Raw genomic sequence first — 23,583 nt, forward strand, 5'->3', positions numbered from 1 at the left:
AACTCCATTGACTAAACAAACAAGATATGGGCTGCCCCGTGAGTTCGAAATCCTACCATATCTTGTTGTTACACTACACAAATGACACTTGACACCAGAATGGATTTTTTAGGCTGGAACCGGGACCTTCATATTAATCTGCAACAATAGTAAAACATGAGAGCATGAGCATTCTCAACCTCTATATATTCCAACCTACTATTCTTCTGCCATGGAAAGATCCTCTTTCAGGGTTCTTTCTGCTAAATAATGCCCAATATATAATGCATCTACTAACATAAAATACACAAATATCAACATATATACATAGCATGTATAGACAATCTTTCGCATTACTACATGGAGTGATTGCTGTTTCTTAACCTGGCCCGCTGCAAGGACGCAGCCCGAGACTCTTGGGTTGTTTGCCCGCACAGCATCAAGGGTAACACACTTCTGGATCCCAGGCCGCACCACTGATACAACCTGGGAGCATGGATCTTCTGGGTCCACCCTGACGGGCCTTGGGGTGGACCGCCATTCCCAAGACTGAGTCACCTCATCCCTGGCCACCCTACTCATATGGTCTGGGCAGCCCTTATTGCACGCAGGATGAGCCATGGTGTCACAAAGAGAAGGAGTGAGGTAGAGGGATGTCCCATTCCGTTACAGGGTGCCCTTCTGCCGGGTGTTGTGGTGTACGTCCGGTACAGGTAAGACACAAGCACACAGGTACGTATGATGAATGCTGCTCTATTGTCTTTGGTCCTTTAAGCACATGGGTTAGTCATATATGAACACCACATCAGGTAAGATAGTAGTACAGCAAACATTGGTTCCCCCACACCTTCAGACAGCTCTCCTTCCAAATGCCTGGACCTGTCCAGCTCAGAACCCCCAGGACCATAACACTATCCCAGCCACACAACATTCCATGCAATGACATCACACTAGGACCATAGCAGAGGACCAAGTCACCAAACCGGGCCATCCAAGGACACCATTGACCAACGGACATCTGTGACGCCTGGACAAAGTGGACAACCACTGGGATCTTCGTAGAGTAATGTCACAAGTCCACACAAGTGCTTCCTGGACCCATTTTCAGTATATAAGACTAGATACAGATGCAGTTTGTTAGAATGCGGTAAAGGTTTTCTTTGTTGACAGCAGGTACAGTACTTGTAATTGATTTTCAATGCAACCGTTGTACCAACTTGCAAAGGGAAATCTAACGAAACCAAAGACATGCAGTTAGCAGCTACAGCCGAATTAACATCTTGAATGAGACGGCTCATTTAATCAATTCAGAACTTTAAGAGTGATGACAGTAGTATATGAAGCTCGGCTGAATACGGTGAATTGTGTAAAATATTTCTTGGAAAGCTGTCCTGCTCTTGCAAAAGAGATGAAATGGCTTTCAGGACACACACGCTGTCTGACCTGGCATGTCACCTCTGAACACTACCTAGATGTCTCCAGCAAGAGGGTGCTACGGTCTAGAATTTTGTTCTAGACTCCCTTATCAAGAGGCAATGCGAGTTAATCATTCATTGGAGCAAACCTACAGTTGAAGAACCAACGATAACCCTGTTTAATCAGCTGTGTAGCACAGTCTGCACAGGACACACAATGCACATAAATGATCCCTCTTATCCTGTCCAAACGAGGAAGCCTAAAAAGGAAAGTGCTTCGCTTTGAGGTTCAAAATGAAAGCACATGTCATTAATTAGTGTGCCGAAATGTTAATGCGCATAGATTTGCTTTAGAAATACTACTTCAAAGCAAAGTCCAAACGCTGCATTACATTTGATCGCTACAAGTGCAGAAAGAAATGGAGTTCAATATTCTACTTGCAACCTTTCATAGAAAGGTTTGCATAAATCATTTCAATTAATTTGAAAAGAAAAAAGACTGTACTGTTTAACCCTGCCTTGTAAGATTGTTAACCATAGAACTAAAACAGATCCAGTGTTTTAGTTCAGAGAAAGAGGACATGGCATAGGAGGAAAGAGAACCAGAAAGAGGAGCAAAATAAAGCAGAGAAAGACCTAAATGACGCTACATTCTAGCTGGAAATCAATTATCCAGTGCTTTCACATCACACTAAATATTGCAGTATTGAAGCTTCGGACAGCAACTTTAGTGAAGGTGGCTGCTAAGGTCAATGACTGATGGAAAGACATTTTGTTTTTAAAATGACAAAAGTATCTATGCAGCAGTCTTTGTGAGTCAAGAGCCTGGGGCTGGACTGGGCAAGCATGGGTAGCTGCTATGCTGAACTACGTTTCCAGGAGATGTTGTTATCTTGATGCATTCCATATAAGCTGAGGACATCTAATATAGATGCACTTCCTTGCAATGGCTAGCCGAATGATCTTGCTCAGCCTCAGCAGTGCATACTGTTGTGCCGCCTGGCAAAATGGAGGCTGAGTGAATCCAGAGAAGATTTGAGCTCCTACATTGGTTCAACCTTGACTCCCAAACAATTTCTACATCGCTTTTTAGGCACAGAGATTGATTTATCCTGTGTCGGAGTCACATAGTCCGTTTTGAGTTAAGATTGATTACACTTAGAAATGTTTCTTCTGATTCTCTTTAAGTGTAGACTGGTGGTCCGACGTGTTAAACACTTCATCCTTTTCTTTGGCATATTGTGCCTTCAATTCTGACATACAGTTGGACAAGATCACTGCTCCAGAGCATGTAAGACTGGAGAGGCAGACACTCAATCGCTGGAGGTCAAACTGCCAACAAATTAAGTCCAGAAACGAGGCCTCGGGCAAATAACGATGGGCACAACTGATGCTCCTCTGTACAAGGTTTTATGATAACTGACTCAGGGCAGCTACAGGCTTCGGAGAGATTGGGAGCAGCCAAGACCTGTTAATCCTTTCGCCCCAGAAGGCTTAGAAAGCATGATATTGGCAGGAAAAGGTCTCTAAGGGACGACCATTGATGAAAAAGGAGCCTAAACTGGAGATGGCATTAAGGTGAAGGTTACCTTGACTCAACAACAGTTGTATCAACCCATTCTCGATGCATTCTGGTAATGCCCAGGAATCATCTCCCTGATGAGAACCTTTGGGAATAGAGCCTATGGAAACGTAGCTCTAAAAGTGGTTCTGGTTGTGTTTAAATAAACAGAGCATTTTATAATAGAATTGGAATACTTAGCACTTTAAACACTTAAGTGAACCCATCAAGGGAACCCATGAAATCGATCAAACTATGTTAGAACATGGGGAGCATGCAAAAAGGTTTCTAAAAAATATGCCATTTACTGGTAGCGAAATCGTATTACCCACTTCCTCTCATATTTGTTGCTTTGTAACCTATATAAAATATTGATGAATAAATTGTCCTCTGTCACAGGTGGCTTTAAAAACACACCAACTCCCGAAGCCAGTACAATAGTATTTATTATGTTTCTTGAAAGGGGCTCCAAGAGGGTTGCCTTTCTCGCTCTCATCTGGAGAAAGCAAGACCCTTCTTAACCCAGGTGCCCCTAGCCCCCAGGTTAGTATCTACTGCTTGTTTCCCCCTAGTAACTAGTTTCTCCACTCTACTTCTACTCCCCCTTCTACTCAGTAACCCTCCTTTCAACACTCATTCACCTTCCACTCACCCTCTATTCTTTCCCTAGCATGCTGGTAATGTTTACCACTAAGCATACTTTCCCTGATGCATCACTTCCCTCCCCTTCATCCCACTCCCACCACCCCCTGTTTTGTAAGATCTTTTCTCCTGGTTTCTCATACCCAGAATATTTTTTTTTCTCCAGCAGACTAAGGTATGGGCTATCCGGGCAGGGTCACAGTAAGCCAATCTTTGGACTAAAACGACCGTGGTGGTGATTTGGTGCAGTAGCAAAGTATGGTAACATAACATAACATACACATAAGAGGCATCAACAGCATTACAGGACAACAGCTAAAGCCAAGGAGTTATAAAACATTTCTTTGTTGCAGATTTATGGAGTCTCAAATACGCAACAAAATACTGTTCCTGAAAACTGCAATAATGTTTTTCCAGAAAGGAAAGTGGACATTCCGGCAAAAGAAAAGCATCATATCGTTTAGTCTCATCAGGCAGTTTATACGCAATTAGAATAATCGCTAGCAGCTGGTCTCCTGTGGGTACCTTCTTCAAACGTACTGAAACAGAGAGTGGATTACAAAAGTACCGCGAGGTTGCAGCGATGGTTCAAAAGCAAACACCAAAAGTCAAGTGTTAATGCAGAGCATCTGCCTAACGAAGTATGTTGTAGGATGTGTTCGATTCAGCGAGCCCGGCTCGCCAGCCCTTCAGTCTGCCATGCTACAATTCCCGGATTTACTGCACTTATTTCTACTCAGGCGCTGCTTGGGGTGGAGGGGGTTTAGCGGGCTATAGTCCTGGGTCTTTTGGTTGTATCCCCTGATAGAATCTCAGAGGCTGCAAGCAAAAGGCTACCTAGCCCCGAGTCCCAACATTAGCGTGCCCCGGATGTTTTCCAGACCTAGCAACACCCCTGGCCTGGTGCCAGGGATCCTGCTCTGCAGAGCAAACCTTTCACATGCTTATTTCATGGAGTTCAGATGGACAACGCCAAATTCGGCAAGCTTGACTTTGCACAATATTTGGACACAGGTAAAGTTCTAATATTACAGTGGAACCAGCGTGAAGATACAGTATGGGCCCACTGGTCTCAAGCCCATGGCATGTTCATCTCCACTCAGTGAAAGACGCAGTGACAACACAGAAGGCCAAAGAAGCGTGGCCATCACTGTTGATGCAGTTGCAGGCAGCAATACCTTGACATGAGAGCTTGCAGAGTCCAAGGCTGTACCCCGAGGGGAAGAAGGGAAAAGCAGGAGGCAGTGCGTGCCTCCATGCCACCAGAGCCTGCACCAGTGATGGCTGCAATGGCTGCTGATATGGCCCACTCAAATCCATGGCAGCTAAGCAGCTGCTAGATAGTGGTCATCCTCACACATGTCATACCACTCACCCAGCTCAGTTGCATGGTCTTGGTGGCATTCAACAATTCTACAAGTTTCAGCTTTTCACACGTATACCTATGATTTGCAGAGCTCTGCCATCAAGCAACAGACTCATACTCTCTTGCTTGGAACACTGACCTAAATAGTGCATGTCTGTAATTGTTGATAAAATACAGTGGGCCTGATTGTGAGCGTGCCAATATTTCCCTCTGGAAATACAGCCAAATGGTAATACTGTTACTGCATGATTCATAGTCTGGCAGACACTTTGGTTATTCCCCATTTTGGAGTCCCATTGGACTGCACAGGGATTTCATATTAATGCATGCAGCAATGACAGAATGTGGTAATGCTTTTGTGTGAAGGTAATGGCCTCCACACAAATGTTGTTCGAAGAGACGAGTTTCACTTCTGGAACTTTGAAAATGGCAAGTGGTAAAACCTCCGGGATTGTAAAATACCAGAGGCATTAGCACTACTGCCAAACTTGAAATCAGGCCCTTTATGTGCGCTTTTGCCATGGTATTCCATGCAGGATAACTCTTTGTGCAAGAAAGTGGCCATGGTTTTTCTTAGGGTATGAACGCATTCAACCTGGTGGATTTGAGCGACTATGTTAAAGAAAATATGTCTTGACACATTTATTTCCAAAATGGGCCACTGTGTATCCCAAAAAGAGAGTCTACAGTAAAAGACAGTCTCACCTTAGAGACCACATATGTATTTTTCAATGGTGTTCTTGACTTTCACACGCAGTGCTCTGTGGTAAATAAACAAAACATGCCACACCAAAATAACATTTGAACTCTATTTATTGTTGTCAGGATAAGGGTGGGCTAAAAACATATGGGAACCAGTGTTTTATGTCCAACTAAAAAGGGTGCTCATGTAACAGAACATTCTAAGCAAAATATGTCAGGGTGGTTTAAATTGCCTCGGTGATCTCCCCAGTATGAACACTGGCCTCCCTCTGGCTCACTTCTCTCAGGGATATATCACCCATGATGCTTCTTTAACACATTCATGGTCACAGGACATTTCTTTGCCAAAACTACAGTCCCACATATATAGCACCCATGCAATTTGAAATCATTCCAGGGTTATAGTTGCTGGCTCAATTCTTTCTGCAGCAAGGGCTATGGTGCCCAGCTCACTGTTCATGGATCTAGTGCTCTGCCCACTCTTCAGGTTCAGGGTCCAGGCGAGTCTGCATATATAGTGCACAGATATAACCTTCACTCTTCAGAGATATAGTTTACATCTCATCCTTCAGGGATACATTGGGATACTGCGTCCACTCACTGTTCAGCAGTTCCAGTTCATTAAGGTGTCCCAGACTTTCCAGTCCCCACCGCCTTGAGTTCTCCAAGGGTCAAAAACTTGAAACGGCTGCAAAGATTTTCTAGGACCCTTGGCAACTTTAGCTTAGCTAGCATACTTTTTCCACCTATTTTGTGCTCTCTTTCTGCTTTCCCAGAGTCCGGCTCCTATATATCCCACCCTGGCAGCTCCTGCACAACTGCATTCATTTATTTTCCTATCGTGTTCTGAAGTTTTATAGGTCTCACTCCTCATGAACCAATCAACGAGGGCTCAGATTGGTTGCGTTCAGATTTTTGTTGTGAGGAGACTCTGCATAGGCTCAGTGTTGCAATTCTTTAATTCCCGGGCTGTGGGATCCTGAGACTTCATAAGCCTCGGTGGCCATCCTCGGACCAGGTAGAATTCCTGCTTCCTCACTCAGCTCTACTCCACTCCACTCTGTCTGCTGGTAGCCCCATGGTGATTTCATTGCTATCGACTCTGATGTTGCAGGTACTTGTAAGTGGTTCCAACACAGCACTCCACCTAAGTCAATGCCTTGTCTAAAGTTCTTTTATTTCTGAACGATGTACCGTTATATCACGCCCCTCTCTTTGAATCCCCCCTGGTCTCACTGAACCAAGAAGTAGGTTGTTTTGCAAAGTTAAAAGATTTATTGTATGAATTGAACAATGTATATATAAAAATATCTAGATATCACACTATTAATATTTATACAATGATCAACGTTGGGTGATATTACAATATCAACAATCTCTTTAATCAATAGGAGTATGGGTGAGAATAATAATGTAGCATAGAATGCATAGAATAAAACTTTGTGTGGGTTCAATGAAATGCAATGATAGGGAATTAATGCAGCACAGAAATAATGCTTGATATGAATTCAATCAAATGCAATGTAATTACTCTTTCCCCCTGATACTACTCAATCCCCCCTAATATGCAATATAGAGATGGAAGGAGAGAAACCAGGTTTCAGGAATAAACACTCAACAAATGCAGTTTCAATCCCAATTCCCCCCAGCAAGCTTAGAGAGAAACAGGACTGATTTTAAACAGGTCAGATTGAATGTGGCTTGTAATGAATGGGAAAACACTGAAAATGAGTTTAATTCGATAAAATGGATTCAGAACTAGTGGGAGCTGCTTTGGATAGCTTCAGATAAACACTAGAAATGGTGTTTGAATAACTAGCAGATATGAAACTGAATTCAGAGGTTGAATGCAAAGAAATAGCTGTTTTACATGGAATGAAATTGAGCCAAATGCAGAATACTATAAGGAGTGGATGCGTTTGAAAGCTGCGGATGTTAGCTTCAATTTGACACTTACATTTCGTTCCTAGCATGTACGGTTCAGAAGTTATAGAGGTTTTAGTAAAGGTCTATTTTTCTCAAAAAGAGCCAAGATTTCAAATGAAAGATGCGCTTTTGAAGATTACAAACAAGGATTGGCTTTACACTAAGGGGCTATGAAGATGCGAGATACCAACGGTACAGCCACCAGTCCAGAGGCGTCTCTGTCTGATCTTTGCCCGCTGCGACACTTGCCTTTCTTCAGCAACTATATATTGGCGCAAAGATGATTATCATTACAGTTATCACAGGACTATATGGATGAGAGAAGGATTCAGGATAGACAAAAGAGATTCTACAATGCAGTCTGGATATGATAGAATGGGTTGGATGGAAGTACTTAAGGATAAGAGATTGGCTATGGACAATTCTATGCTAAATACTCACAACTATGGTTCTGGAATAGGAATAGGCCCATCAGGATCTGGTCAAAGGGTTTTGGACTGGAATCTGCTTGCCACCGGACAGGATTCAGGCACCTAGTTCTGCTCTCTGCACGGCCTCTGGTTCTGGATCTGACGGGTTGGTTCTGGGTTACAGCTCTGCTCTACTGGTTTGGATCTCTGGGTTCTAGCAAGGGTTCTTGGCAAGAACCAGAAACAGCACAGCCCGGCTGTTCAATTTGTTGTGCCCCTTGGAAGTTTGGGGTTAAAATCAGGTTGCAAGATTTTAAAGGCCAGCTGAGAAGGGTTCAGCTTTGGAATGGGCCGTCTGCTTTCAGAGTTCTGTAGTCTGGATCTGGGTTCTTCCTGCAGAGCGCTCCGCCAGTAAATCAGTTGATGGGTGAATGTGTGTCCTTCTCTAGGTCCTCAACAGTCCCTTTTTATGTATTTCCCAAAAGGGTGGGTAGGCTGATTATCCTAAGCCCAACCTCTAGGAAACTGATTGGTCAAAGTATTCCCTCTCTCCTGATTTGAGAAGCAACCAGAGTGTCCTGATGTGTCATGATGACACTGTGTTTATGGTCCAGGGAAAAAACTTCCCCTTTGTTTCTACACAGAAAATATATTTTTTCATATAAAACATATTTACAATATCCCCGACTTGCTAATAATACATATTTACATCCCAAATTAAATAAGCCACATATCTGTCCAGGTCCCATCTTCTTAAGAGTTTCGGTTCACAATTGACAGTTTTCCGCACTTTTGGTTGTTTACCCAATGTCAGATCTGTACACATTTTTCCACATATATGCGCATGACATCTGGGCATACTCCTGTAAATTTTCATATTCCTAACATTATCACAATTGCTACAATATCAACATTTTCGTGGTTCAGTCTCTGAACATCGCACAAATTCCAGAGTAGTTTCTACTTGTGAGCAACATTTTCATTTTAACAACCTATACATTTCAGATTTTTACCAGATTGGCACAGTTGTCTATAAGTCTTTTTCTCAAAAGTATATTTTCTTCAGTTCCAGATACACATTTCAGTCTAGTCCCGCCTCCAAGGTTTGGCTGAGCCAGAGCAACCTGAGCCTCTTCCTGCCAGCAGCTGGTTTCTGTTGACGCCCAAATGTGCATTTCCTTTCATTCAAGGTAGTCTTTTGTTTCCTGTCAGAGGAACAGGCCAAAATCCTCCTCCCACCTCCATTAACACCTCCCTGCCAGTTCCTCAGCAGAGAGCAGGAGGGAAGATTCCTTTGTTTGGGAGAAGCTGTGGAATGTCTTTGAAGCTCAGTGTGGCTGGATTTAACTCACTTCTAAAACACTGTTTAAAATGGTCTTTTTCTAAAATACAAATTACATTTTTACAAATATACCCATAGATCACTTCATTCCAGCCTTTTTCAGCATAGAGAGTGGATTGTAGCAACCTATATCGCTTTTGATAGGAAGTCTCTTCTTTTCCATACTTTGATTTTAATGTACAAGTTTAAATGACAGGTTAAGTAAATGCCAGCTTCTGACACAGGCGAGCGGCGGTAATGCACCCATATCTGACATTTTTCCAAGCAAGCACCTTTGAATGTAGATTTTCTTCTGATGAAATGTGCTTCTGCTGACATTTGTGCTTAAGTGGATTCTTTAAATAGAGTGATGTTTAACACCCAACAAGGATGTTGTATCTTTTGTGATGTTTGAGAATCATTATTTTGCAAATTTAAAAGCCAAGGAAAAGCTGATTTTTAAACAGTTCTGGGTTTCCCTTGCAATGCAGCACTGCTTTCTCAAGTAGTTTCATTTTACTCTGTGGGCGGCTCCATAATAGGTTTTGGCAGTGGTCTCCTGTGTTACCACTGACATGGGAAAAATGGATTGGCAGCCTATTTTTCAGGTTTTTCTGCGCACTTAAGGCTTTTCGGCAGCCGTTCTGTTTTGATGAACACAGCACACAGTGATGTTGCAGGGCATAGTCTAGTGGGTTTGAACATCCCACATACTGTAGATCTTCTGGTAATTCTGGCGAGTGTCCATAAGGAGCCCTGCTGGGATACATAAATCCACATAACTTGACTACACATTGCACATTCTCTTCTCACTTCTTGCTCCCAGTCTGTGGATCGGTTTTGCCTTGCTCCTCGAGGTTGCCAAAGGGTTTATAGGTAAGCTCTGCATTCTCTAGAGGTTCCCTGCCTACCCTTCGGATCTACATCATGTAATTAACACAAGGGTCCACACTGACAGATGGGACCCCATGAGGAGAGCTGTTTCAGGGCTGGATTCTCCTGACTTGTCCTGGTGCTTGAATAATGGGCATTAATAGTAATGTTACTGGGATTTGGACCCTGCCTCAAACCTCATACAGCTGGAACATACGTATTTAGGACCCGGGCAAATATACTTGATGATATTTGTAGTGTAGGTCACCTGGATCAAACAGAGGCCATTGATCACCTTCATGCTTTGGGATGGAATAATCCCCCTGGCTTTGTCACACTCCTCATTGGGGAGCCGATTGGGTGCATGGCATGCACAGTTGGGACCCATATTCAGCGCCCGATTTTCACTTTCTAATGGGGATTGCCATGTGTTCTACAGAGTGTCATGAAAAGGATCCTGATCCAAATGTTCAAATGACTGGTTATCTATAGCAATGGGGCTTCGGCATCCATTTATAGCAGTATGATGCTCTATGGTAATTGTATTTTTAAAGCATAGAACATTTACCTCTTATGAGATCTCTTTGCGCAAAGAGCACAGGCCCCAAACAAAGATTCACTTGGCACAGTAAACAGTGTCCAGGTCTACACAGTCTACAGTACTTGACATTTAAAAAATCTTCCGATATACAATTAAGCCTTTACCCTGATATGAGCCCTTTTGACCCACTGATTGACCTCTGGATGATTTTTCTTTTTTTCCATATTACATTGGCGCAAAGAGAAACTAGGGGCACCACTCCATACTCGCCATGGAGTGGGGCTAGATGAAAACGGCTCTGCTCATGTGCAGTCTGAGCCGAGAGTATGGTGATGAGTGAATGCTTATCTGGGCTTCTTAGGGATTTTTAATTACGCCATTGGTTGTGAAGAGGTTAAAACACTTGCTTTGCTCAAACCTCCCCTCTTGTCATACATTGTTGACTTTCCCTTTTTTAAATGCGGTTTGTTTTTTTGTCACATCCATAAATGGAAAAACAGAAAGACAATTTGTAGTCGGAGCTTACTGTATGTAATGTCAGTCAAAATATATTGTATGCACTCTTGAGACAGCAGTTAGTCTCACAGATTGGTGGCCAAATGCTATGAGGGCTTTTTTGACCAGCACAGCGCCTGCCTTACCCCCAGCATTTAGCTGCAGGTAACCCAGGTGCCCCACTGGCAAACTTATAGACGGGTGGTCCGGTAAAGTGTCAGTATCCACTGATACAGGCACTTTTTTACTGGACCACCCGACTCAGAATGGGGCACACAGGCTCTCTAAAAATTCAATGCATTTCGGTCCAGGGGACCATCTTCAGGGACCAAATTCTGCCCGTTTGTACTGGTGCTGCTTTATCTTTTCATTTCTAAAATGCTGTGCTTAGCCTGTTTTCCTGTAGTCTGTCTTCTAGACCAATCACGAGGTGGGCGGTATCCTGGCGGTATTACCACTGGGATATCACGCGCGCTTATAGCGTTACCACCACCCGGTCCGGCACTATTAGCACTGGATCAAGGGTTGGGCGGTAATGGGTATTCCCCATTGGGTCCATTGGCCCCAATTGGGCATTTTCAGCGCAATTGTCGGTGCAATTAGCATGCTAATTGCGCCAGAAAATGGGAATTTTTCCAGCGCATTTACCCCCAGCTTGGAACTCATGATTGAGCGGGCCCCTTACTGCCGCTTTTAAAGACTACCGCCCAACCTGCAATGACCCCGCTTGTTTAGTCAGGCATGCTATGCTTCAGCACATTTTTGGTGTTATCTGCCCACGTGTCCTAACTGGTGTTGTCTCGCAAGCTGGCCAGCAGATGTGGATTACTGAAGAATAGCATGCATGCTCAGACAAGGTCTTGAAAGAAAATACTAATCCCTGTGATGTCCAGTACAGGACACATGGGCAGATGACACCAGAAATTGCTAAAGCATAGCATACTTGTTTAAGCTTGCCAAGAAATTCAACTAAAGGTTGCCTACCATGAAGGGCATGAATGCGAAGGCTCAAACGGAGCATTTCATAAAAGGTTAAAATCGCACACAGAACCAATAAACTGTGTTGGGAAGAGGGGGTGATCATATCAGGCCCCTCAGTGCTTTCGGATGAGGCAGAGGCCTGGAAGTGTGCAGTAGGGAATCAGGGAGGGTACAGGGGGGCACTAACAGGGGGTGTAGTGTGGGGAAGGTGGTGTAATTGTTTGCTCTAGTGTACATGGGGAACCAAACGCCATTTTAGATAGTAGCAGCCATATTGAAATTGAGGAATAGTTCTGCGCTGCAGCCGGGCCCAGGCTTAAGTCACACACACACGAAAATTAGTTTATGCATGAGGGAATGGGGAATAGATTGAAGCATGTGCATGGGTGAGAAAGGCCAGAGCTACAGAAATTCGTAGACCAATCATTGTCTCATGTTGCCAGCATTCGTATCCCAGAAGGAATGCGTCCTGCAAGGCCACGAGAGGAGTGAGACCAATCTCTGTGAAAAGCAATCCCATGAAAAGGAGGGCATGAGCCTCCGTCCTTCCACATCCCAGCTCTAAGTAATAGCACCCAGATGCCCCATTCCAAGACCTTCAATCATTCCAAGGTACCAGTCAGTCCCAGACCACTGGCCGTTAAACCCTCAATCGATCAGAAAACATCTTAAAACCGGGATCAGTTGTCTCCATCATAGGTCACGTGATTTGTGTTGCGAGGTGCCGGGAGGGTTAAAACAACATAGTCAAAATTAGGGTGGGGTGCTTTGGATGGGCGCCGATGCGTCTAGAATTGAGATATGGTGTTCGAAATATCGTCTGAGCCCTGGGCTGCAGTTCCGGATGCACATCAAGTTAGAGATAGAGCCTACATTGTTTTTCTTTGTGTAATAGCCAATTAAATGTAGTTTCATGTCTGCTGACGCACAAGGAGGAGCCCACGTGGAAGAAGACAGACAGACTGTCTGGGACCAATGGCCTGGCATCCCTTATGGAGCAGGTACCCTCTGCATAGGGTCGCACCAACCAACGATTTGGATTTGTCCATGTAATTACTGTCACTGATGACGCTGTGTACCTTCAAAAAGTGTTGCTCATACTGATTTTGCCAGAACGTTCCATGGCAGCAGAGTACTTTGCTGGTGAATATTTATTTTTTGTGCAAATAAAACCTAGTTCTGCTTGCAATAGATGTGCTGGGCCTTTTTCCCTAGTGGGTTGCATTTTTTCTGGTGTGAGGGGTTTCTCTACAACTGGCATGGTGGAAACGTATTAGTTAACCATCTTAAAAAATAGTGAGGTGAAAGAAGAAGGGATTCTGTATGAGAGGAATAGTGGCACATACCCCTGAACAGTGGGAATCTGAGGGTTTTATTAGGCCAAGGAAAGCAGAAAATCAATACTTGGCTCTAGATTGCACCTCTTTTCCAAAAGCAACTGACAGTTGTCGGTGGCAGGCACCTTGCTCCAGAGAATCTTTCATCTCCCACCCACCTATCAGGCACCCATATCTGCCACCAGGTTAAATAAATACCTGTTGACAAATCGCTGGCTTTAAATATCTAAGTGCCTGGTCTGGTACAAATATGTCAAAATGCCAAATGCCAAATGGTTATTCATAATCATTTTGCTGTGTAGTCTACTGTAAAATAAATATTTACAATTTTGACACGCCTCAAAATACTAACAGGCCGATTCATGGAATCAACGTGCGCCGAAAAAACGGCGCACGCGTGCGAAAACGTGCGATTCGCAGTGAAATAGCGAAAATCGCAGTGCAAGTGCGATTATCGCAGTGCAAGTGCGATAATCGCACAGAAAACATCGCACATCTATTCATGGAAGTCCGTGCACGCACGAAATGTGGGATGTGCGCTGGAAAAGTGCGCGGCACACGCTGGTGCCCAGGTCATCGAACGCCTTGCGATAAGGCCAAAGCGAATTCGCACATAGCGCGGCGCACATAACAAAAGTAGGCGTAACACGGGGCGTCACACGCAGAATGGGGAACAACTCGTGAAAATGTGGGCGTCACGGGGGAAGTACAGGAGGCAAGTGCGTAGAACGTCCACACGCTCGCCTACAAGACGTATTCATGGAATCGAATTGGGAAAAACAGCGCACGGCCAAAGACGCGCACAGGCCCATACATGTCCGCCACACGAAAGCAGGCGGTAGCGTCCTTGCGCAGGAAAAAAATGTGCGCCAAAGTCCTACACGCGCGAGAAGGCCCACACGCGATCGGGCCTGGGGGAGCGTGTGCGTGTATTTCAGGGGTGCGTGTGAAGTTCCACACGCGATTGGCCTGGGCGCGTGTATTTCAGGGGTGCGCGAGAAGTTTCTCACATGCGATTGGCCTGGGCGTGTGTATTTCAGGGGCTGGCGGGTGTTTTCACACGCGATCGGGCCTGGGGGAGCGGGGTACGTGTATTTCAGGGGCTCGCGGGTGTTTACACACGCGATCGGGCCTGGGGGAGCGTGTGCGTGTATTTCAGGGGTGCGCGTGAAGTTCCACATGCGATTGGGCTGCGTGCGGGTATTTCAGGGGCTTGTGGGTGTTTTCACACGCGATCGGGCCTGGGGGAGCGGGGTATGTGTATTCCAGGGGCTCGCGTGTGTTTTTACACGCGATCGGGCCTGGGGGAGCGGGGTACATGTATTCCAGGGGCTCGCGGGTGTTTACACACGCGATCGGGCTGGGGGAGCGTGTGCGTGTATTTCAGGGGTATGCGCAAAGTTTTACACGCGATCTGGCCTGGGGGAGCGTGTGCGTGTATTTCAGGGGTGCGCGTGAAGTTCCACACGCGATTGGCCTGGGCGTGTGTATTTCAGGGGTGCGCGAGAAGCTTCTCACACGCGATTGGCCTGGGCGCGTGTATTTCAGGGGCTCGCGGGTGTTTTCACACGCGATCGGGCCTGGGGGAGCGGGGTACGTGTATTCCAGGGGCTCGTGGGTGTTTACACATGCGAACGGGCCTGGGGGGGCGTGTGCGTGTATTTCAGGGGTGCGCGTGAAGTTCCACACGCGATTGGGCTGCGTGCGGGTATTTCAGGGGCTCGCGGGTGTTTTCACACGCGATCGGGCCTGGGGGAGCGGGGTACGTGTATTCCAGGGGCTCGCGGGTGTTTTTACACGCGATCAGGCCTGGGGGAGCGGGGTACGTGTATTCCAGGGGCTTGCGGGTGTTTTCACATGCGATCGGGCCTGGGGGAGCGTGTGCGTGGATTCCAGGGGTTCGCGTGAAGTTTTTCACGCGATCGGGCCTGTGGGGGAGCGGGGTACCACTCACCGTCTGCCTTGCGTGTAGAAGAACGCGTAGCCAACACCCGCTGTGAAGTAATAGCGTGTGAACCCCAACGGATGGAAAACACTCGCACCGCACGAAAAGCACGTACAGAGCAGTGTAAAGGCACACGGGATCTCCAAGCCCTGCCAGGGCAACGCCCGTGCGCGAAACGCCACAGGCGCGCTTACGCTGTAAGGGCCTTTGGTCCAATGAAATCGCGTACGCGTGCTGACGCGCTAAGGCCCTTTCCTTGAATTTCACGCTGACGTGCAGGATTTTCACGTGCCAAATCACTCCGTATCAAGCTGGCCACGCGAAAACACACAGGAGACCACGCTCCTGCCCAGAAGGCCGAATCACTGCCCCCCAGTGCCCCGAGCAGCCTCCCACGTGCCATCTGCTGCTGCCTGCCTGCTGCCACCGTGCTCTGCCATTTGGTGCCTGCACATCAGCCATCTGCAGGGGTCCAGTTGCTGTGTCCACTCCTACTGGAACAGAAGACTCCCGACTCGGATAACATCGCTCCACAGCCCAGCCCCAGGACCCAGTTGCCCACCCACTCCTGCCCCTGGGGTTGCCATGTCGGGCACATCAACATCTGGCACCAGTGACAACCCCCGGCCAGAGGGGCAGAGGGGCACCAGCTTCACTGCCACCGAAGTTGGTGTCCTGGTGGAGCAAGTCCTGGGGCAGTATGATGCCCTCTTCGGATCGTCCCGCGCCAACAAGGAAGGACAGGAGAGGATCTGGGCCGACTGTGTGGTTGCCATCAACGCGGAGGGGGTGGCAACCCGCACCATCCAGAAGGTCAAGAAGCGCTGGGAGGACTTGAGGTCCAGGACCCTCATAAAGGCCCGGCGCCTCGTGGAGGGGGGCCGGGGCCGCATGAGTTCCATCCAGATGAGGGTCCTGGAACGCGTACACCCAGCGCTCCACGCCCAGGTCCTTGAGAGGGAGACCCGTCTGGAGTTGAGCGGTAAGTGGCCAAGCATTGCTGTGTGAGACAGGGCATGTTGCAGTGTGCTGGTTGTCTGATACTTGCCTGCATGTGTGACATAGGCCATATACGCATGTATGTGTGCAGGGACATCATGGTAATGCATGTGCGACCAGTAATGTGTGAACCGCACGGTTGTTGCATGTGTTTAAACGCGACATGGGGAGCCCTATGCAGATTGCACACATGAGAGCATGGCAGTCTCTGTTCTTGGACATGGGTGGGGGTGAGGGATGGGTGCTGATGCCAGGTACATATATGGTATACATGTCTGTGTGCCTGACCTGCGTGTCTGTGACTTGTGAATGCCATGGATGCATGACATGTCTGTGACAATTTACAGATTCACTGATGCAGCCTAGTCATCCTTGTATGCACTGTGATTGGGGTGTACGAGGCCAGATGGATGTGACTGAGGTGAAGTGTGTGCATGTGATAGGCATGACCCATGATGCATGTGAGTACCATTACATTGTATGTTTCGAGAGTCCATTGGACATGTATGGAAATGTCCATGGCATGCACCATGACTGTCACTGTGTGTGTTTTGCCTGGACTGACACATGTGTTGTGGAGTGACATGATGGAAGTGTACTTTGACAGTGGCACTCATCTGCTATTGCTTCCTGTCTAGGGGACCATTGTACAGTACCCTGATGCTTGTATTCTATGTCTCCCTCTACGCAGCGGCTAGTGAAGAAGAGGGCCGAGACGGCGCTGTGGAGCAAGGCGGCGGGGACGCCCCCACGGCTGCAGCGGAAGGGGTGGGTGAGCCCCCACAGGGGCCTGCTACGGCGGTAGACGGTGAGGAGCCATCCAGGTTGGTGGTTTCCACAGAGGAGGAGGAGGCCGCCACTGAGGCGCACATGGGGCCTGGTGGGGGCATCCCTGCTGGCGCAAGTGGTGCAGTCCAGGGGCAGGTGCAGCAGGCAGCACAGGTCACTGTGGAGGGACCTGTGCATGTCGCTGTCCCTGACCCTGTGGGTGCACCACCATGCACCAGCAGGGATGCCCCGTCCCAGGCCCGTCCGCAGGTAGAGGGGATGTCCATGTCATCTGACTCCCCTCCACCTGCGGACGAGGGGACCCCTGGCCGTATGGAGAAGGTCCTGATTGGGGTCGCGATGCGCACGGCTGTGATTCGTGATGCCGTGCGTGCTTCCCAGGAGGAGCACGCACGTCATCACGAAGAGCACCGTGCCGACGTGGCCCAATTAGGATCGTCCATGTTTGGGGGTTTCCTGCATGTGTCGGCCAATCTGGCGGCCCTCTCCTCCTCTGTGGAGACTATACGCCAGTCGTTCTCCTTGCCGTCTTCCAGCCCAGATGCCACCAGGGCCCCCTGTGGACCTGCCCTGACCAATGCAGCCAGCTCGGTGGGGATCCCATCCTTGCCACAGTCGGGAGTCAGAGGTCCAGCAGGGGTGGACACCACAGCAACTGGACCCCAGCAGATGGAGGATGTGATGGCATCATCGGGCAGGGCACGTGCACGACGGCGTCGGTGGTTTCCATCAGCTTGGATGCCGTCGTGCTGGCACAGGCAGTTGCGTCGGAGGCAGCAGCAGGCTCAACGTGGGAGGCATCATGGCTCGGGGCCATCAACATCAGGGGTGCAGGCATCGCCGGAGGGCAGGAGAACCATGGAATGGGAGTGGCTTCCGTGTGGGAGCGGTTGTGCCAGCAGATAGGTGCGGAGCGGCAGCGGGCAGAGGAGGAACAGCTCACAATGGTCAGGGCGGAGGACTCCATGCGGAGGGCGCTGAGGCGGGCTGAGTGCCTCGAGGGTCTTCGCAGGGAGTTGGAGCTGGACACTGCATTATCCCTGCGGGACCTCGGGGCCAGGGAACATGCCCGCCTCCAAGCCATTGAACAGGATTTCGATGATGCCCTGGCCCATGACAACAACCAGTGAGCCGTCGGACTAGCCTGCTGCCTTTGTATATAGTTATATAGTTAGTGTTAGGTTTCCTTTAATTTTTTTTTTTTATTTGGTTGCGATTGGACAATGCGCCACATTTTTGTATATAGTTCAGTTTTTAGTTAGTTGTCATAGTTAGGTTTCATTTGGTTGGGCTCATGGACCCGGGATTATCTTGTAAATAGTTCTTCAATGGATTTTTTCATTTTTTGGATTTTTTTCATGGACATTCATCTTCTTTTGGTTGTTTTGCTTTGTGGTTTTTCTAATTTCATTTCCATTCAAGTTGATTTTCAATACATTTTTATTTTCATCCTTCAATGTGTCATATCATCTCATTGCTTTCATGCATGTCATGTTTCATGCATTCACTTGCAGCCATTGTGTGTGACAGACATGTGTTCATTTGCACTATTTACATATGGTGTGTAACATGTAATTGCCTTTGATATGTGGGTGGATGTGATAGTTGGTTGGGCCTTTTGGCAGGGGAGGATGGCCATTACGGACATGATTGGGGATTGTTGGGACCCAGGTGCAGGGGGCATGGATGGGACATGGGCGAGGGCCTGGTGGAGGGTGCCCATGCACTGCTGAGGGGTAGGGGGGGGTGGGGAACATGAGTTGGACATGGGTGGGGGCCTGCTGGCAGGTGCCCCACAGTGCTGGGGGGTGGGGGTGGTGGGGAACATGAGTTGGACATGGGTGGGGGCCTGCTGGCAGGTGCCCCACAGTTCTGGGGGGTGGGGGTGGTGGGGAACATGAGTTGGACATGGGTGGGGGCCTGCTGGCAGGTGCCCCACAGTGCTGGGGGGTGGGGGTGGTGGGGAACATGAGTTGGACATGGGTGGGGGCCTGCTGGCAGGTGCCCCACAGTGCTGGGGGGTGGGGGTGGTGGGGAACATGAGTTGGACATGGGTGGGGGCCTGCTGGCAGGTGTCCCGCAATTCTGGGGGTGGGGGTGCAAGGGGACATGAGTTGGTGATCATTAGTGCAAGGAGACATGTGCCTTTGCTGGGGGGCATGCCCATGTTGGGTGGGCTGCCTGCGGGACATGACCAGGGATGCAGGGTAGTCCCCTGTGGTGTGGGCTGCCTACAGGGGCCGTGGAGGGTGTACAGGGAACACCTGGGAGGACCCACACTGGCAAATCACATGTAGGATTCCCCGGCACCCCTGAAATACACGTACCCTGCTGAAATTGCGTGTAAAACTTTCCGCGCACCCCTGGTATACACGCACACGCTCCCCCAGGCCAATCGCGTGTGGAACTTCTCGCGCACCCCTGAAATACACGCACCCAGGCCAATCGCGTGTGGAACTTCTCGCGCACCCCTGAAATACATGCACACGCTCCCCCAGCCCCGATCGCGTGTGAAACCACCCGCGAGTCCCTGTAATACACGCGCCCAGCCCAATCGCGTGTGGAACTTCCCGCGCACCCCTGAAATACCCGCACGCAGCCCAATCGCGTGTGGATCTTCCCGCGCACCTCTGAAATACACGCAGACGCTCCCCCAGGCCAATCGCGTGTGGAACTTCCCGTGCACCCCTGCAATACCCGCACACAGCCCAATCGCGTGTGAAACTTCCTGCGCACCTCTGATATACACGCACACGCTCCCCCAGGCCAGATCGCATGTGAAACTTCCCGCGCACCTCTGAAATACACGCACACGCTCCCCCAGGCCAAACGCGTGTGGAACTTCTCGCGCACCCCTGAAATACACGCACCCAGGCCATTCGCGTGTGGAACTTCCCGCGCACCCCTGAAATACACGCGCCCAGGCCAATCGCGTGTGGAACTTCTCGCGCACCCCTGAAATACACGCACCCAGGCCATTCGCGTGTGGAACTTCTCGCGCACCCCTGAAATACACGCGCCCAGGCCAATCGCGTGTGGAACTTCTCGCGCACCCCTGAAATACACACACACGGTCCCCCAGGCCCGATCGCGTGTGAAACCACCCGCGAGCCCCTGTAATACACGCGCCCAGCCCGATCGCGTGTGGAACTTCCCGCGCACCCCTGAAATACACACGCCCAGGCCAATCGCGTGTGGAACTTCCCGTGCACCCCTGAAATACACGCGCCCAGGGCAATCGCGTGTGGAACTTCCCGCGCACCCCTGAAATACACACACCCAGGCCATTCGCGTGTAGAACTTCCAGCGCACCCCTGAAATACATGCACGCAGCCCAATCGCGTGTGAAACTTCCCGCGCACCCCTGAAATACACACACGCAGCCCAATCGCGTGTGGAACTTCCCGCGCACCCCTGAAATACACGCGCCCAGTGCAATCGCGTGTGGAACTTCCCGCGCACCCCTGAAATACACGTGCCCAGGCCAATCGCGTGTGGAACTTCCCGCGCACCCCTGAAATACACGCGCCCAGGGCAATCGCGTGTGGAACTTCCCGCGCACCCCTGAAATACACGCGCCCAGGGCAATCGCGTGTGGAACTTCCCGCGCACCCCTGAAATACACGCGCCCAGTGCAATCGCGTGTGGAACTTCCCGCGCACCCCTGAAATACACGCGCCCAGGCCAATCGCGTGTGGAACTTCCCGCGCACCCCTGAAATACACGCGCCCAGGGCAATCGCGTGTGGAACTTCCCGCGCACCACTGAAATACACGCGCCCAGTGCAATCGCGTGTGGAACTTCCCGCGCACCCCTGAAATACACAGGCCCTGGCCAATCGCGTGTGGAACTTCCCGCACACCCCTGAAATACACATACGCAGCCCAATCGCGTGTGGAACTTCCCGCGCACCCCTGAAATACACGCGCCCAGTGCAATCGCATGTGGAACTTCCCGCGCACCCCTGAAATACACGCGCCCAGGCCAATCGCGTGTGGAACTTCCCGTGCACCCCTGAAATACACGCGCCCAGGGCAATCGCGTGTGGAACTTCCCGCGCACCCCTGAAATACACGCGCCCAGGCCAATCGCGTGTGGAACTTCCCGCGCACCCCTGAAATACACGCGCCCAGGGCAATCGCGTGTGGAACTTCCCGCGCACCCATGAAATACACGCACCCAGGCCATTCGCGTGTAGAACTTCTCGTGCACCCCTGGAATACACGCACCCAGGCCATTCGCGTGTAGGACTTCTCGCGCACCCCTGAAATACACTTACACGCTCCCCCTGGCCCGATCGCGTGTGAATCTTCTCGCGCACGCGTGTTCCCGACACCTGTAATACGCGTTCCCCGCTTTTGCCAGTCCGGTAAACTGGTTTCAGTGTTGGCGCAGCCCTTTGCGATGGTTTTGCGATCTCGATGGCTTTTCCTTGTGCGAGGGCGTTCTTGGGGGCATAACTGGCGCTGCCGCAGGGTCGCTGCGCCACTCTGCGCCACGTCTGCTTTTGGTGGCGAGAATCCATGAATACGCTGTGCGCGGGAATTGGTTTTATCGCACGCGGCTGGCGCAGACATTCGCACGGGCACGCTGTGCGCCAGCCGCGTGCGACACTTTTGGGAGGAATTACATGAATCGGCCTGTAAATTTGTCCTTTTAAATGGAAAACATGCTTGGATACTGCTAAATACATTTTTTTAATTCTAAGGGGTTTACAAAAGGGTATACCCAAACTTCGCTGACATTTTTCATTAACTATGATAGATGGGAGCGGTCAATGCCATGGATGGAGCTATCCTCTTCAACCTACCTATTGTATTAAAAAGAACCAACACGATTTACTTAAACTGTTTACAATCCAAAAATACGCTGTGTTGAAAACTGTTGGGAGTATGTCCCTGAGCAGACCCACTCGTGCCCCTTATCCGCTTTCAACAAATGAGCATGTCCCGCTCCAGTTTGTGGCTGCTTGAAAATTAAACAGCATGTACAGTTTCACAAACATATCTCTTGAAAGCACTTTGCATGCTGTGTCTAAACACATGTTTTTGAAGATGTTTTCAGAATCCCAGAAACATCCTGTCACGTGCAGGGGGCGGGATGTGCATCATCTCAATGGGATGGGTAGAAAACAATGTAATTAAAGCAATGAAGCAAATATCACACAGAACAAATCAAGCAGAAAATGGACTACAAACTGCGCCTGGAGACAAGGTAAAACAAAAAACATGTTGTGGTCCACAAGTACATACCTACTGTGTTATGCCATCTATTTACTGCAAAAAGCCTGCTGCAGGTCACAGTTACCACGGCGGGGATGGTGAGGTGGGGGAGTGTATTGGCTGCCACATGTGTGACTGGAGAATTGGATGGAAATTTCAGGACCATGATAACATCCTGCTGCATCTGATCTTTGAACATGAGTGGACTCTGTGGTAGGAAACACTGTGGAATAGAAAGGAGAAGAGAACAGAAGGGATAACACAATTAGTACAGAGGACTCAGGGCAAACTAGACAGGACAATCAACATGGATATCTATCGTTGCTATCCAACGATCATCACTAGTATTATACACGGCCAAAATAAGACACCATTAGTGGATCACTACGTGAGGATAAGGCAGGGAGGTAAAAAAAGAGAGGCATGGATTGAGTGTGGACGTTAACACAATTGCATATGAAATGGAAAGTAGAATTGGTGTCACCTAATGAAATGAACAAGGGTAAACACGTAATGCATAACCAAAAAGAATCGTTAACAAAAGCAATGGCTATACCACCAAAATTCATTATATTTTGGCATATGGATGATCAACACCGTTCAGAATATGAAAGGCAAATAGGCCAGTATGAGTAGATATAGGGCTCACAAGACTGGGCCTAGTTGTATTCCACTTTCTAGTGTCTCCTGAAAGTCCTTAAATAGAAGGATGTACATTTTCTCTGTCGAAAATAGTTCATGCTTCAAAACATATTGCCGCCCAAATCAATTTCACTCTGAAGGGCACCAGGGGCATTACATGGATAACTACACACGTTTATAGTTGGGGGTACTAAATCATTTCATATTGGACCCATGTTTTGGAGAAACCGCAAAGTTGTGTGTATGTATATATGAACAGCTTTAAAAGAGTGCTGTAGACATCGAAAGTGGCCTTATGGCACTAGTGGGATGTTGCTTAAAGTGCTTATTTAAAGTGAACAGGAATTTTTAAAGGATGTTTTAAAGAAAATCAACTGTTCTTAAATAGCGTGCAGGAAGGAAGTGGGGGAATACCAAAGCAATGTCTTCTGAAAAGC

General features: G+C 48.7%; 1 protein-coding gene across 6 annotated transcripts in view; it reads right to left on the minus strand.

The window, feature by feature from the left end:
* NBEA (neurobeachin) overlaps positions 1-23,583 on the minus strand; it is a 2,584,133-nt gene that overhangs the window by 90,008 nt on the left and 2,470,542 nt on the right. For all 6 annotated transcript variants that reach the window (XM_069640609.1, XM_069640605.1, XM_069640608.1 and 3 more), the window contains one exon: positions 22,535-22,727. In XM_069640609.1, coding sequence (XP_069496710.1) covers positions 22,535-22,727 — 193 coding nt within the window. The remainder of the gene's footprint in view (positions 1-22,534; positions 22,728-23,583) is intronic.

The sequence above is a fragment of the Ambystoma mexicanum genome, chromosome 7q, assembly GCF_040938575.1.
Source record: "Ambystoma mexicanum isolate Mex_15411 chromosome 7q, UKY_AmexF1_1, whole genome shotgun sequence".
In the NCBI taxonomy this organism is placed as follows: domain Eukaryota; kingdom Metazoa; phylum Chordata; class Amphibia; order Caudata; family Ambystomatidae; genus Ambystoma; species Ambystoma mexicanum.